Raw genomic sequence first — 16,596 nt, 5'->3', positions numbered from 1 at the left:
CATAAAAACCAGGCATTTTGCTACTTCACATCCAAACATAAAGTCTTTGGAATCCCATAGGAAACTAAAAGTCTACAGGCATCCAAGCTTTCAACACGTCGGCTCTTCAGAAGGACCAGAGCTGTACATCTGTCATCCACGACACTGTGACAAGTCCAATCGAGATCTCTGGATATGCTCTATGCATGTGCCCTTCTCATTCATGAAGTATGGATAATGTATGTGTTCCAAGGGACTCTACTTATATATAAAATATAATACCTAGAAACATGATTTGGTTAAATAAAACACATAATGCAGCCTTTGGAACAAAAAGGAATTAAAAGGAATTAAAAGCAGCAGCTTTTAATAACACTTCACCCCAGAAGTGAGCACTATCATAATTAAGGCTGTCATTTTTTCTCTTGGTCCTTCTTCAGAACCATCCTGCACATCCTGGTAATGAAGAGCTGAAGACTTGCTTCTCATGGCAAAGTATTCAGACCTAAAAACACACTAGAATGCCACTATAGAAAAACCTGAGGTGAACACTCAGACCTTGTCTGAGCTAAGTCAGAACTCATCTGCAGTTTACGTAACGGTGACCTTGTGATTGAATATGGCTCCTTACCCAGAGCACAGCCCTCCTTCCTTCTCAGACCTCACTCCAAAGCACTGTAAAATGACACGCAGGAAACTCTTGCAAATAAATGTGTGAATGAATAAAGCTAAGGGAATGAAAAGCCAAATCAGTACAACACTGCTTTGCTTCAAACACATCCCAATGGCTTAAGAAACTACCGGCTGCTTTGTAATTTCATGATGCATTGTAAGAACTCTTATTCTCTACACCTATTTTTACAGTCCAGCAAGAACCATGGAATCATAGAATAGTTAGGGTTGGAAAGGACCTTAAGATCATCCAGTTCCAACCCCTGTGCCATGGGCAGGGACACCTCACACTAAACCATCTCACCCAAGGCCTCGTCCAACCTGGTCTTGAACACTGACAGGGATGGAGCATTCACAACCTCCCTGGGCAACCCATCCCAGTGCCTCACCACCCTCACAGGAAAGAATTTCTTCCTTATATCCAATCTAAACTCCCCCTGTTTAAGTTTTAACCCGTTACCCCTTGTCCTGTCACTACAGTCCCTAATGAAGAGTCCCTCCCCAGCATCCCTATAGGACCCCTTCAGATACTGGAAGGCTGCTATGAGGTCTCCATCAGCTTCTCTTCTCCAGGCTGAACAGCCCCAACTTTTCTCAGCCTGTCTTCATACAGGAGGTGCTCCAGCCCCTGATCATCCTCGTGGCCTCCTCTGGACTTGTTCCAACAGTTCCATGTCCTTTTTATGTTAAGGACACCAGAACTGCACACAATGCTCCAGGTGAGGTCTCACAAGAGCAGAGTAGAGGGGCAGGATCACCTCTTTTGACCTGCTGGTCACGCTCCTTTTGATGCAGCCAACCATAATAATCTGCCTGTGATTTTTGCCAGGCTTTCACCCCTCTATCCTGACTTTGGTTTTACTTTGTAATGAACACTTTTTTTGGAAGCTCTTTTCCGTCTTCCCCACCCATTCCAGTGGGGAAAACTTCCTTTTCCTGGAATTTTCACAGATTTCTTTTCCTCAGTTCTCCCTGATTCCCTCTGCACTGATGCATACTCATCCTTTCTTTGTTATCAGTTTTAACTATTTATTACATCTTTTTTAATGGATATTCCACACCTTGTATTTGTAAGGAACGCACATCAAAATAAATCAGTTTTATTTCAAGCTACATCTCTGTGTGAAAGCTTATATAATATATGGGTATGGGCACTATTAGTATAAAATCTTAGGATTCTATCTCTTATCCCAAACCATGGAAGAAATTGTATCTCCTTTGAGTAGGTTAACACTGGGGTAGGGCACAATCAGCAAACCCAAGGAACGCTGGTAAAGGCAGAGATCTCCAAGGCAAACCTATATCCTAAGGCAAAACTATATGAAACCTTAGTGAGCAAGCAGATTACTGGATCATCAGAGCTTTTTCTGTTTCAGCATGTGAAGAGATTCCTTAAAGATGCCATCGGTCATCTTAAGTGTAGAGTGTTTTTAAACACAGTTTTCTGAGCAAACTCCAAAATGGGTAGCTCTCTTCAACCCAAATTATTTGCCTTTTATCATCTGAGCTATTTGCCAAGTATCACTGCAAAAACCTGTGAAGAACTGGTGTTTTGTGGGGGCATTTTAAACAGAAAGCTACAATAAGCCACTAAAGCTATGCTGCTTCTTGTTCACTCGATGTAGCTCATAACCAATTTGCAGTTTTCTCTAGATCTTATGAAATATACAGCACTCCATAGTAATGAAATTACAAAACTACATTCTTCAGTCTTGTGATCCAAAGTAGCCAGAAAAGAGATTCATGACAGAGAGCACAAAAAGGGAATATACAATAAATAATGGGTAGAGTGATGCTGCTGTTGCAAAAGCATTGTTTATTCCAAGGAAAACAAATCATATAAGTTGTTTCATCTAATACTTTTTGTTGGCTGTTTTGGGAGGTTTTTTTCTTACATCACCAAGCAAACTGAATTTATTTGTTTATAAACTGTATGAAGTAATAATGTTTATAAATTCCTCTGGGTTCCTTCTAGATGAAAGGCTCTATGTAAATGTTATTACTCTCACACTGTCACATACTTTCCAGAACTCTTCTATTGTTCTTGTACTTCCTTCTGTTTAAGTATCACCCATAAAAACTGAGCAAAAAAAAGAGCAAGCCAGCAGGATGCACCCTACTGTGAAACCGCACTTGCCATCCCAGGCATTCTTCCCTTTTCAAATCACAGTGGCACTACTGCTACCTAAAACACTGAAAAAAACCCATCTAAAAGTAAAGCCACAAATGCTGCATGCTGGAGAGGCACTTTTTACAAGGGCAGGAACTGACAGGCCAAGGGGAATGGCTTTAACCTGCCAGAGGGGACGTTGAGATGAGCTCTTAGGCAGAAGCTCTTCCCTGTGAGGGTGCTGAGGCGCTGGCACAGGGTGCCCAGAGAAGCTGTGGCTGCCCCATCCCTGGCAGTGTTCAAGGCCAGGCTGGATACAGGGGCTTGGAGCAAGCTGCTCTAGTGGAAGGTGCCCCTGCCCATGGCAGGGGTTGGAACTGGATGAGCTTTAAGGTCCCTTCCAACCAAAGTCATTCTGTGATTCTATGATGCACTGTCATCACCCACCTTTACAGGGCAACACTCATAATACATGTCACATTCCCAACAGGCCCAGCCCTGCTATGACTCGCATCTTGCGCTGTCCTGGATCAGAAGACCAAAATTCCTTCACAGGAGGCTAAGGAAGTACCACAGATGCAATTTTTTTAATCATTAATAGCATCATTATTACCATTGCTATTATTATTGTTACTGCTACTGTTGTTATTCCTACAGAGACCTCCTTTTCCTGCCAATTCTATCATGGCAGTTTTAAGTATTTTAATGCTCCTCTAACAGGTCTGAGACCAACACCAGAGCTTGACTAAAAATATCTGTTCATTAGGCTTGGTTGTTTAATTTAGCACAAATCTGACTGATTGCAGGACAAACTATTTTAATCTCAGCTTTACTTTCTTTTCTGTTCAGAGAATTGGACAGTAATAGATAATAATGTTAGCACAGAGGTTGTTCTTTCTCTACAGGGCAATGTGAAAAGTGGCATGGTTTGGCCTTTAAGGATTTGGGTGCTCTAGATAAAAATAACTTGCACAGAAACAAACAGCTCTTGCTGTTCTACAGATAATTTTTAAGCTGTCAAAAGCAGGAGATACGATAGATATGCTACATCTTGGGTACCAATGCCTGCTTTCTGTCTTTACACTCTTTTTCCGTTGTATTTACACTTTCCTGCAATATAGCAAACCACCCTGTAAGCAACAAAGACATTTGTTTCCATAAACCTTCCCCACTGCCCTAAAGACCTTTCCAAGAAGTATTTCAGCATCATCCTGTAACAGTGATGCACCGATTCCCACTTTCAGGGAAAAACACTCTTACAAGTAATGCTGGTAAAAAGTAAAAGCAAGATCAAACCAACATTTCTCTGGGAAGGCAGTTACACATTACACGAAGGGGTATATATTCAAATATATATGTATGTTTGAGTATATAAATGCTGCTTATATACAACCCACAGCAATGTGCTTGGCTTCTCTTCACTGATAAAGACAATACTGTGAATCAGGAGCTCATCTCCTACCTGCCTTAAGAAGTTTAGATCTAAACTGAAGTCTCCCTCCACAGACACACGAATCCTATCAATTACAGTACCATGTGGGATAGCCAGGATAAATGCTGCAGCTCACAGCTGAGAAGGGAAACACACAAACAGAACTCCTTGAAGAGTGTAACTCTTGAGGCACTAAAAACCTTTTCATAAGACATCCAGTGTTTCCACTTCAAAGTAAAGAGATCAAACTGCTCCCTGTGTGCCGATCAGGGAAAAGGAATCCTAACAGAGCCAACAAGAACGTCCAAGACAGCCTAGATGATTTCCAGATCAGACCTGTGACAAACTGCAACCACTGTATTATTCCTGTTGTGTTACTGTCAGTGAAAACAGGTACACCAAATCCAAATTGCAGATTAAAACATTAAACACTGTTTGGTTTGGGGTTCTTTATTCATTTTAAGAGGTGCAGGTAAGGTGCCTATAACATACAGTGAATAATTTTTGGCTTGTGGTTAGGCAAGTCTTTTGAGACTTTATATACAATAAAATACTCTGACTAAAATCTGGAAAATTACCTCTTAAGGCTCTAGCTGTACGGCATCAATAGAAATGTGGTGCCAGCTAATGGCTGCAATAACTGTCTTCATCCCTAGAGAATAATGGATGGAGAATATATCAATATGAGGAGTGGAAGGGCCAGAGAAACTGAGCAGGCACTTGTTATCGGACACAAAGATAATGCCACATGCATGATGTTATCTGTGATAATCTTTACTTAGGGCCCAGGGGGTGGGAGGGATATTCTTACAGCGAAGAAAGTACCCATCAGGCCATATTCATAATCATCAGCGTTCCACTAAGTAAGCATTTTTGGAGAAGGGTTGAGGGAGCACTGATGTAACAGAAATCAATGAAATTCAGCTTTTCTGCATCTATTGTGTAAAGCAAAGTAGGGGGAAAAAAAGCCTGTACATCACTTTCATTGCTGATTGTTCAGTCATATGAAGTAGTTGAAAAAGGCTCTGAAGGAAATCTTAAGTGAACCACAATAAAACCCTCAACTATTTCAAACTCTGTTTCAAATCCACACCTGGACATTCACAGCTACCAAAGGAAACACGTTTTTGAAGCAGCAAGTGAATTGTTTTTACTTTGGCCACATGAGCGCTTAGAACAGTGCAGGATGTGAAATCACTGTTTGGCTTTATCTTCCCCTTGATGCGAGTCCTTTCTTAACGAAACAGCATTGGCTCCAAGCGTAGGCCCAGTAGAGAACAGAGTGAGAGCAACTGCCCTGAGCTCTTTGCAGACTGATGCTGTGCCTTTCCTTAGCAGGCATTTAAAACTACACTGAGAAGGTTATAGGACATCCTGGTCTTTTTCCCATAGTATCTACTGTATGTTTTTCCTGCAAGTTTAAACACCTGCCTTAAATTCACACACCAAGACTGGAACACCTGTACACTGTAGGTTTTGCTACAAAAGGCTCAAATAAAATGTGCTGGCTTTCTGCCATTCAAGTCAAATGAGCACATTTCCATCTAATCACATGTAGGAAAAGGCAACATTAGTACTGTGTCAAATTTGCTCGAGAAAACTCAGGAAATGCAGGAGTTAAACATTCCAACAGCAGCATAAACTTGATCATGTTCTACATCCTGAATATTTTATGGTATATTTATTACAACAATATATTAAGCTACACATTGAACCACAAAAACAAAAACACAACTACTACTCACGTGCAACACAGCTGCATTAGCATTTCTGATGAACACCAAATCTCACAAATCCTGACACTGTTTTGAATAGCAAATTCTGCATTCAGTCTCTATGCATAAATGGACAACAAAATGGACTAGAGCTTTTGATTACTTCTGTTTGCTTTTTAGCTGCCTCAGTGAGGTTCTGCCGCTCCACACCACTTGGCTGGTAGGGATGGAAGATGTGATTTCCACATCATCACCAAATCTCCTTGAAAAAGATTTTCCTTCCCTACAAAGTGGCTTACACAGTAACAGGAACGCCTTCCAGGAGCCAGTGATCCTCAGTTCATATTTTTGACCTCTTATGCCACCACTTCTGACCAAAAGCAGGCACATAACACACCTGAGAATCTTTTTCAGGGTGAAAAACTCTCTGGGCAGGCAGTGACATTCTTACTGCCACTGTTCAGCTTAGGGGCACCAGGATGGGTCCAGACACGATGCTGCCTGACTGTCCTGCAGAGCAGGGATGCTCCAATAATGGAAACAAGGAGCCCTATCAGGCCTTTTGCCAAGCTTACTTTCCGGGATTTCTGCCTTTTAAACTGATTCTGCAATTTCTGCAATTTAAACTGATAATGCCCTTTCCCAAATCATACTTTAAAACAAGGCAGCAAAAGTTGCTGGCCAGTTTGCTGACTATCAAAAATCTATGCAGTTAACTAGGTAGCTCATTTACATCAAATTTCAAACACAGAGTAACTTAAGCTTTTAAAGATAAACTCTTAGGTCAAAGATTTCAGCATATATGAAACCTGAAAGCTTAGACAAAAGCTTTACTGCAGCCTTCAACATGCCAGGGCATAACACCTTCTTGATAGCATAAGCTATTAAGTGAAACAACTAAGCTTCAAAATCCTCACGACAGCTATTCACCAGCACAGGCCCAAGAAACTCATTCATCTAGGGAAAAAAAACCCACATCTTCGTGCCCAGTCCCACCCCACAGGCAAGCTGGGGGGTGACAGGGAAAGGGCTGTGGTGGCAGCAGCTCTGACTGCTTGTCAGGTCCCACAGCTTTCCAGAATGCCCCAGTACAAAATGAGGGGTGTCTTTAACCCAGCTTTGGAACCCCAGAACTAGGAGAACACCCTGAGTTTCCCATATTTAAAGCGTAGCACAGCTGGAAAAATACACTGTGAAGAGTGACAAGTCAGGAGTTTGGATAGTCAAACAATTTGGGAAGTATCTCCAAAAGCTCTATTTTATCCTCTTTCAATTCCACCGCCGTCCCACAAAAATGCACTGCCAATCGCAGGTTACAATGAGGAACAGGACACTCCTGCTCCTCAGAATACAGCTCAGGGGATTCATGCTTAAAACCAAATTGCAGTATCTTTAGAAAAACCCAACAAAACAACCCCAACCAGTCACTGACATTAGAAAAGCACGAGAACTGCCAAATACACACTGCAGTCAGTCTTTTAGGTTGGTTTTCTATCTAAAATAAAGCAAGGCTTGTACCCTAATTCTCTCTGGTGGAATAAAAAGGAGGGAGAAGGACACAAGTCTTTTCCCATTTGCCTTCCTTCACTGAACTCCGGCGGATTCCTAGTACCCTACAGCCATGTATAGGAAGAAACTGACACCTATTGGCAACTTTAATATTACTGCATAAAGCTGCTTCAAGCTGTTGTAAGAAACAGCTTCTTGTAACTAGATGTTTCATTAAAGATACAGATAATAGAGAAAGCCAACTTAGAACTTTTCCAGTTGCAACTGAAAATACATCCAGAAAGTTTAAGATTAAACAATAAGACTCTGATCTTTCTAAAGTAAACTATGATCCCTCCGTAATCTATAGATTTTAAGAGGCTATTCTAATCTATAAACAGAAACAATAGTCACTAACTGCTTGAAAAATAAACTACTCTTTTTGGGGGGGGTGAATACTTCCTTGCTGTTCAGCATTACAACACACACTGTTCTTGGGAGCAGGTAAATGACGTCCTAATCCTAACCAAATCCTGAGAGAGAGCAGAGCACAAGCAATAGAAAACATACCATTTTTCTCAACTAATGTATTGATTACTGTGTTACAGATGTTGAAGCAGCAAAGGGATATATAGGGTAGATAAACAGCTTTTGGTGAGAACCTTACCCACTACAATCAACCACCTCCTATTGAGGGGCAAGTGGAAGGGTACAGAGGAGAGCCTGAGCAAACAGTTGCTTCATGCTCAAGACACGTGAAAGCATGTGCAGGCAAACAGGTGTGTATAGTTTTTCTACTACAACACTTCACTGGTTTGCTTGAGCTTTGGGGCCTGCTAAAGCAAGGACATGTTAAAAAAATAACGTACCTGAGCCTAAGGAACAACACAAAAGGAAAAGCAGGCAGACTGCCACTGACGTGTTTTCTAACTGCTGCTCATGCACACGACCTGAAACTCAAAACCTGAGCATTTTGCACTTATTTGTGCAGACTGACCAGAAGAATTTTTCAGCTACCTATGGATGTCTGTGTAGGTGCTCTTCACACCAGCGAGAAGCTTGTTACAGCAATAATACATATGCAAAAGAGCCAAAGATTCACGAAGTAACATCTGGGAGGTTTCTGGGAGCGACAGATTTCCTGAAGCTCCAACTGGAGTCATGGGGACCTGCCCTGAGCATTCAGAAATCTTAAAAAAAGACAACTAAAATTTAAACCCCATCTGTTTTCGCTCACTCCATCCCAAGAGCAAAGAGACTGAACCCAATGAGATACGTACTTGTAACGAAGAATTTTTTGGTGAAAGTACAGCTGTCGAAGGCGGCGATTTTCTCTTGCAGGACTACAACAAGTATCCTGAAAACACAGAAATGGAACGTGCGCTTTAAACATTAAATGCATTGGGTTAAAGATTCAATATCTAAATGTAATTATTTCAAAAGCATCAATATAAATTCTACAGTGATAGACTGCTAGGTTACCAATACATGGCAGTTATTGAGAGTTCTCTCTCATCCCAACCACATAACCTTCATTTCAGGAAGTACACAGATCTGATACAGAACAACACAGCGTATTTATGATACACCTCCTGCAGTAAAAGGTCCATTAAACACAAAGAATGGGATTGCAAGGATCCTGAATTACTTTTGATGACTCAAATAACAATCAAATCAACAATCAGTAGAACACAAGCTAAGTTTGAAATAATCCCATTGCCCATCTCACTGCAAATTTATTAAACCGCTTTATTTACTAAAACCAGGGATTTTTTTTCATACCAAGAATATATTTCAGGACACAAATACAGTGGAGAGAAGCAGAATTTGTGTCAATTAGCAAAAGTACAGGTGTATGTTTATGTATTCACTTGTACATGCACATGCTTTTGTTGCAAAATATCCATTCACTGCTTACAACAAAGAACATCAGCCACATGATAACTAAGCATGAAATGTTGTACTGTCTACACAAACAGAAGCCAAAGATGCAAATTTGAAAGGGAAGCATCTTGAAGGCTTTAGGACTAGAGTACATCTTCTCCTACATTGATGACTTCTCAAAACCAAGTTCTTAAACTCCTGAAATGAAAGAACACCTGGAAAGCTGACAAATACAGCGATAAAATCTACGAGCTAACTGGAACATTCAGCAATCTGACATAATTAAGAATCTGATTATTCTTTCATTGGGAAGAATATGAGACAGTATCTTTAAATCAGCTGGCAAGCTCGAGCATTATTAAATGCTGTTCTAATAGTTTTAATTGTAAAGATATGATGTGGCAAAAAAGCTAATTGCATCTCAATGACTAAAATACACAGCTCATGCTTTATCTGAAAATGATGACTGCACATTACAGTATTAGAATAATCATCTTTAAAAAGATGAATCACATCAGTGTGAACACACACCTTTGGACGAAGGGCAATGCTTATCTCCCATCAGTGTGAAAACCTGCTATTAACTTCTCTCCTTTCTTTTTTTTCCCCTCTTTTTACCTGTTCTGCCACATGAATACCTCCTTCTTATCCCATGAGAGCTCAGTACCTGCAAGACTCTTTGGTGAAGGAATACACTAAAATCAAATTATATACCCTTACCTTACCTGTTTTCAGATATATAAAGAAGTTTTAAGTCACAATTTCCACCTAGAAAACTCTAATGCTCCTCTGATAGGCGTGACTGATCTACATGCCTAACAGATGATTTTGCTATTATTCTTGCTATTTGATTTTGTTATTATTTTTGCCAACACATTTACTAATAATGTAGATTGCATCTGTAGCTCCCCAGATGACCCCTGAAACCTGTTCAATAGGCTGGTCTAACACCAGACACTTTCTTTTTGTCTGCTACAGAAGCTGATTAAAGTAATAAGCACTGTTCTGTATGTTGAATTGTTTCAGGCCGCTCTGTTTATCAGTGCATCTCTATCGAGAAACAAGGAAGAAATACAAATTCTTGTAAGGAAAGTAGAAATCAAGGGATGTTTTTGGACAAAAGTCTTTCATGTTCACCAGTCTGCAGACTTCAAACAGGAAGCACATGTACACTTTCAGAGTGAGCAGCTTACTTGCCAAAAGAAGAGGGCAGAACATGCAACTCAACAAAAGGGATTCTGATGAGTTAAAACTCATACAAGAAATTAATGTAGGATTTCTTATCTGCTTGTAGCTCTCTCATTGAAAGAAGATGCTTCTCCACCCCTCATGATTTATAAGTCTCTACTATTAAGATACTCTGCATGAACAAATTGATACTAGTTTTGGACAACCCAGTAGTTTTAGCTAAGTGACAGATCTTCCAATTGCTTAACTGCAGGAGAGAAAAAAGCCAAACCAAAATATATCAATTCTAACTTCTTCCTCAAGGCCAAAAAGCAAGTTAACCAATGAACAATGGGAAGAATGTGAATGCATGTGCACGTGGAATGTATATATAGAAACCTCAGGAATATTTGATAGCAATTAATTCCCAATCCTGTAAACGTTTTCTACTCTTTGAAGATGCACTGTCTTTCTGCATAAATGAAACCTACCAGTTGCATGATTCTGGACTTTAAATACATAAATAACTGACAGTTTTCCCTTCTTCTGCAACTCAAGTTTTATTTTAAATTCAAATTTTGGACTCCATTACTCTATAGTATGATTACTGCACCATAAGAACTGCACTTGGCCACATTTAATGCATTTTCAATCTGAAGTAGTGAGCTTTCCTTGGATAACAACAGGATCTGATCCTTTCCAGAAAAGCTGCTACCCTGGATACAGCTGTACAGCTTTGAAGTATTTCCATTTTTACCACTTAGGAAAAGAAACATTAGCACCTGGAAAGACTTTTTAGTTGGGAGAAACTCTGAATGGTGATTTGCCTTGACTGTTTTTACAATTGGATTTTCCTTCTGCAAGGAGGCCAGGCTGGAAAGATTTACTATCATCACGCTGTACACAAGGGAACTTTAAAGTTTTCAAGGGACAGTTACAGAGATAAGTACTGAACTCTGACAGCTTTTAAAGGAACCTATTCATGGCACATAACTCTCACTAACTCAACCACTCCCGTGAAACTGGTTTTTGATACAGCAATCATACCCACATCCTGCAATAAGCAGACTGACAGGGATAACAAAAACTCCTATCCTTTACTTCTTTAAACATTCACACCATCAAAATACCCTCTTCGTTACTATGTAAGTTGTGGTATTAAAGGTGTTTGTTCAACAGTACTACTTTTCTCCTATAACTCCTACTTGACCCAATGTAGTCGTTAATGTTTAGATTTTGATGATACAATCCAGACTGCTTTGTGTTGGAAGGGACCTTAAAGCTCATCCAGTTCCAACCCTCTGCAATGGCCAGGAACACCATCCACTACAGCAGGTTGCCCCATCCAACCTGGCTTGAACACAATGGTAGCCAAATGTCTGTTAAACAAAACTCTTGTGGCTTCCAGGGTTGCTTTTTTGTTTTGGAGGTTTTTATGTTTGGCTTTTGGGGTTTTTTTTTGTTTGTCTTCAGCAGTGCTAACTCCCCTTAGCTGCACGAGTTCAATACATGCTCATACTCTTTTTTGGTCTTCACATAGGCAAGTACACTACCTGCTGCCATACAAAAAACCCAGGCACATAAAATATATCATTCTGATTGCAGGTGCAAAATCTTTTGAGCTTCTTAAATGAAAGCCACTGGAGAAGCATACTGCTGTATTCAAACTGAAATATTACCTGAGAAACGGAGAACAAAAGCTGTGCTTAAAGGACAGTTAAAATAATAACAAGTCATGGAACACACACACCAGAACTTGTATTCATGCTGACATCTTCCATGGCCTAACACAGGAAGAATGTAGAGTAAGCATCCTTACCTTTTATTGCAATGCAGATCGTAAATAGGAGTTTTGAACTGTATGGACTTGACCATCTCTCCTGTCCGCAAAGAATAAAGGTCCACACAGCAGTAAGGTGGGCTTGTGCTGAAACGAAGAAACAAGATTTTCATGGAAAGAAGGATGTTTTGTAAAATTCTTTTTAAATTATTTCAGCCTCCCTATATTATTTAGCACACGACACAAGAATCCAACAATCTGAGCAGCACGAAGGGCCAATACAAGGCTTCCACACGAAGGTAGGATTAAAACTCAACTGATACCAACAATGGTCAAGAACCTGTATTGTGCAAGTAATCATCAAGCCCTTAGTTTCCTTTGTCACAAGTAAGACTTTGCCACAGCAGAACCGATGAGCAATATCCAAGCCAGTAGACAGGCATGAAGTTTTAGACTACATTCTAGTTATTTAGAAAGTATTGCACAGAGTAACACTCTCTTAAGGGAGTACTTACTTCATTCTATGCAACAGCTGAATCCTATGCCTTGACTTCATAGAGACACATTACACAGAATTTACATTACATTGCTGATGGACTTTTGTTTGAATTAATAGATCTTTTCAACTACTTTGTGTCACTTTTATCATTTCAATATAAATAAAAGTAAGTCCATTTCTTAATAAAAAGGCTTGCTTTCTTTTGAGAGGGAGAAAGTGCTGAGTGTTCCGATAGGGCTGAGGAAGGTAGTGGTGGAAACCATTTTACAAGCTGAGGAGAGGCTTTGATGTGGCAGTTCTTTTCCATAACACCTTTTTCCCCCTCCAAGAACACATTAAAACGTTGGCTACTTCTAGGTCAACGAATACGAAGGAGCACAAATTGCCAGCTGCACAAACATATAGTAAGTATTGGTAAAAGAGGGTGTTTCCCCTTGTGCATATCTGTTTTACTTTACAGAGTTTAACACAATTCCTGACAGAACACTTCCTTGTCTTTTGGATCTGCTCAAGCTGCTCGAGAAATTTTGGGAGAACTGGAGTGCAAATGCCAAGTGTTTACCTCAAATGCCTCAAGATGATGGCACATACAATAAGGATGCAGCAGAGAAACAATACACAATACATGCACAGAAAGACAATAGTCAAAGAAATGACAGAAAAAGTAAGTTTTGACACTGCCTATTGAAATCCTTCCCAAAAGAGACATTTTTCCTAGGCACATACCTAGGCTAATAACTAGAGGGTGCTATTTATTACTTTCAAGCACTTCAAAGGCCCTTCAAAAACACTTTTACAACAGCAAGACTCAAGTCGAGTCACTTCACATTAGAAGCTCACTGCTGCTAGAAAACACAGAAAACCCCAGCTAAGTCTACGTATAAACTTTTCTTGATTTAAGCACATTTATCGCCTACAGGAAATTATTACTTTGATAAAATGGGTACACAGATTCTTTATTCAAAACAGAAATCACAGAAGTAGATATAGCTAAAATTATATTAGCATAATTGATAGTGATTACTATTTCCATAGAAGCCTGTGTTGAGCAGTTCCATTTTTGACTTGACATACAGCTAACTACACAACTTGTGCATACTTTCTAAAATGTACTGCACCAACAAAATTATGGGTAATAATCCTGTCACTCAAATAATTTTTGTCATACCCTTCTTTTGGCTGATCATGGTAATGCTTTTTAGTAACCACACTGGCTAACACCCTGTAACTTGAGTTCAAGTGCTATTAATCAAGTAGCAGTATGGTACTAGGTCGGAAGTACTCCAAATTCCTACCCAGCTCTAATTCAAAAGTCCTCTCTCCAAATTTCTTTCAATCATCTTTCTTTTGATTCCATGGTATTCTGCAATCCAGGAGCAGAAAACAGTACGTATGTTTGGGGTTTTCTGCAATAAATACGAAGACAAGGTCAAATATATTTGAGGATGTTCCTAAGACCTCATCAGCAGAAACAATACATTAGACATTTCCTGGCTACTGCCATTTGTCTGTCCATTTGTAGCCCTTCCTTGTTCCGTAACGTCTGCGCTGGTGGCACGCTCAGCATTATCACAAGGCTTCAGTTAGCAGATGATGCATTCCTGGGAAAGTTCCATTTTTTGGCTAAGCACTTTATCCACCAACTATGACACAAAAAGCACAGAATCACAGAATGGTTTGGGTTGGAAAGGACCTTAAGATCATCCTAGTTCCAACCCCCCTGCCATGGGCAGGGACACCACACACTAGCCCATGGCACCTAAGACTCTGTCCTACCTGCAAGCACTTCCTCAGACTTTGGGAATCTTTTCAAAGGTGGAAAGGTAGAAAAATAAACTTTCAATGACTACAAAAGATTTCTCTCTTTAACATTTCCTTCTGCTTTAGTTTCTCACCCTGTTCAAACTAATGGCTGATACAAACCTCATTTGCAACTGAGCACCCTCAGCTCATTAGACACAAAGTTCATTAAATTGGAATTTATAAATTCCACACCACAAGCTGTGTACCTAAATGAGTAACAATACAATGCTGACATCCACAATGGCACGTTCGTTTCTGATCAGCTCTCAGTAACAACTCAGGAACACGGTTTCAGCTTGCTGGAGGGGCAGAGGGAATAAGAATAAAGGATTTTCATTTCACTGCTCAACAGAGGCCCATGCAGCAAGGATACTCCCAACACTGCAAGATTCATTTCTTTTCCAAAGACATTATTTCTCAACAATTCTAAAAGTATGAGCCTTTTGAATGGGCTTTCTCTACCCTCCTTTACATCTCCTCAGCTAGCAACAAGATGAATTCTTCTGGAACAAAATGAGGTTTACAGACATAGATCTCAGGATAAATTTCTCTGCCATAGCACTTAAATAATAATAATAGTACCTTAATTAGTCTACACTATTCAAGAGCAGTAATAAGCACTATCTTTCCCTCCTCCATTTCAGTGATGTCCAAAGCTCAGGCGCAGTGGTTCCGTGTACTTTCCTTACCCAGCCTCTGATATGCAATGGATTCTACTTTGACCCATTTTAGCCTATTAAAGCAACTGAAAAGACAAAGGGTTATTACCCTTTGTCCCTTATCTCTCCTCCAGAGGGAATTCTCCCCCCCCCCCCAGTTAGTTCACTGAAAGGGCTCAGTGAAAGGTCTAAGTGCAGAGGCAAGATAGGAAGTAGAAGCACATGAACTGAGCAATGAAAGATGTGCAACAGGGCTAAGCTAGAACTGCTTTACCCCCACAGACCTGCCGCACACTGCAGCTTCTTCTGACACTTTACAACCTCCACTGAACTACTAACTCCTAATCCTCTTAAAAACAGGGAATCCAGGGAGTTCCATGGCCCACACTGCAGAGGAAATGGGACACAATTACAACATCCCCTTTACATTCTTGAACTTAAAAAACTAGACTGAGTCCTGGATATAACTTTTGATGCTAGACAGCTCAACTCCTTTTCACTCATTAAGAAGAATTTAAACCCAAAACCACCAAGATCAAAAGCAGCGCTCCCCTTCTTCTATAACATTCATATCACATACATTATTTCATTATTCTCCTATGTTACCATACAGCAGGACAATTTACACTAAGCAAAATGCCCCATTTAAATATACAAAAGTTGCTGTGTTCAGGAAGACAAAGCATCATTATTGATAAACATCGTGGAGCCCTTTGCAGGGTCTCTAGAAAGTTGACTTAGGCATAATGCTTTGGTCTTAACAATCTTCCTCACTGAATTATCGAACAAACCTACAATCAAATGTTAAATATTAAAAAGGACATGGTCTATGAGAATGAAAAACCATAACCCACTTAGAATCAAAAAACCACTCACATTCCAGCTGCAAACCCAGCAGTACAGGAACTACAACAGAACACCACCAAAACCACCACTGATTGCAAGATGAAGCCCCACAAACTTGCAAAAGCCTCTCCTGACAATGGGAAGTTCCCAAAACCTTTGAATTGCACGAAATTCCCATTACTGCATCTTACTCTATTTCAGGAATAGTCACGAATAATCATTTCATCAGATAATCACAGAGACGGTGTAAGTAAATGTGCCTGAAATACAGTAGCTGGAGACCTATCTTAGCCTATGCTAACTGCCATCATTTGGAAGAAGATGAAGCAAAGAGACTTCTAGCTAAGAAGCTTTTCTTCTGATGATCTGCAGGACTAAAGGTTCACTAAAGGTCTTGCTGGTGAGAAGGACTCCGATCGTATTTCAGTGTACCAGTGATGATTATGCAAAAGAGAGAGATTAAGAGAGGAATGTGAAAACACTGAGGTTTGTGGCCTGATAATAATGTTAAGTCTGTCACAAATAAAATTCTTTCCAGTTACTCCCTCAGATTATTGACTAT

At 40.0% G+C, this 16,596-nt stretch overlaps 1 protein-coding gene across 16 annotated transcripts in view; it reads right to left on the bottom strand.

Moving 5' to 3' along the window:
* BCAS3 (BCAS3 microtubule associated cell migration factor) overlaps window positions 1-16,596 on the bottom strand; it is a 361,344-nt gene that overhangs the window by 296,836 nt on the left and 47,912 nt on the right. For 15 of the 16 annotated variants that reach the window (XM_062617124.1, XM_062617125.1, XM_062617126.1 and 12 more), the window contains exons 8-9: window positions 12,267-12,374; window positions 8,677-8,753 (exon numbers count right to left, since the gene is read on the bottom strand). The exons of the other annotated variant lie outside the window; for it this stretch is intronic. In XM_062617124.1, coding sequence (XP_062473108.1) covers window positions 8,677-8,753; window positions 12,267-12,374 — 185 coding nt within the window. The remainder of the gene's footprint in view (window positions 1-8,676; window positions 8,754-12,266; window positions 12,375-16,596) is intronic. 16 annotated transcript variants of the gene reach the window in all.

This window comes from Pezoporus occidentalis, unplaced genomic scaffold (genome assembly GCF_034315485.1).
Source record: "Pezoporus occidentalis ecotype Australia unplaced genomic scaffold, CSIRO_AGI_Poc_V1 ctg192, whole genome shotgun sequence".
Classification (NCBI taxonomy): domain Eukaryota; kingdom Metazoa; phylum Chordata; class Aves; order Psittaciformes; family Psittacidae; genus Pezoporus; species Pezoporus occidentalis.
This window is presented reverse-complemented; position numbering and strand designations above follow the sequence as displayed.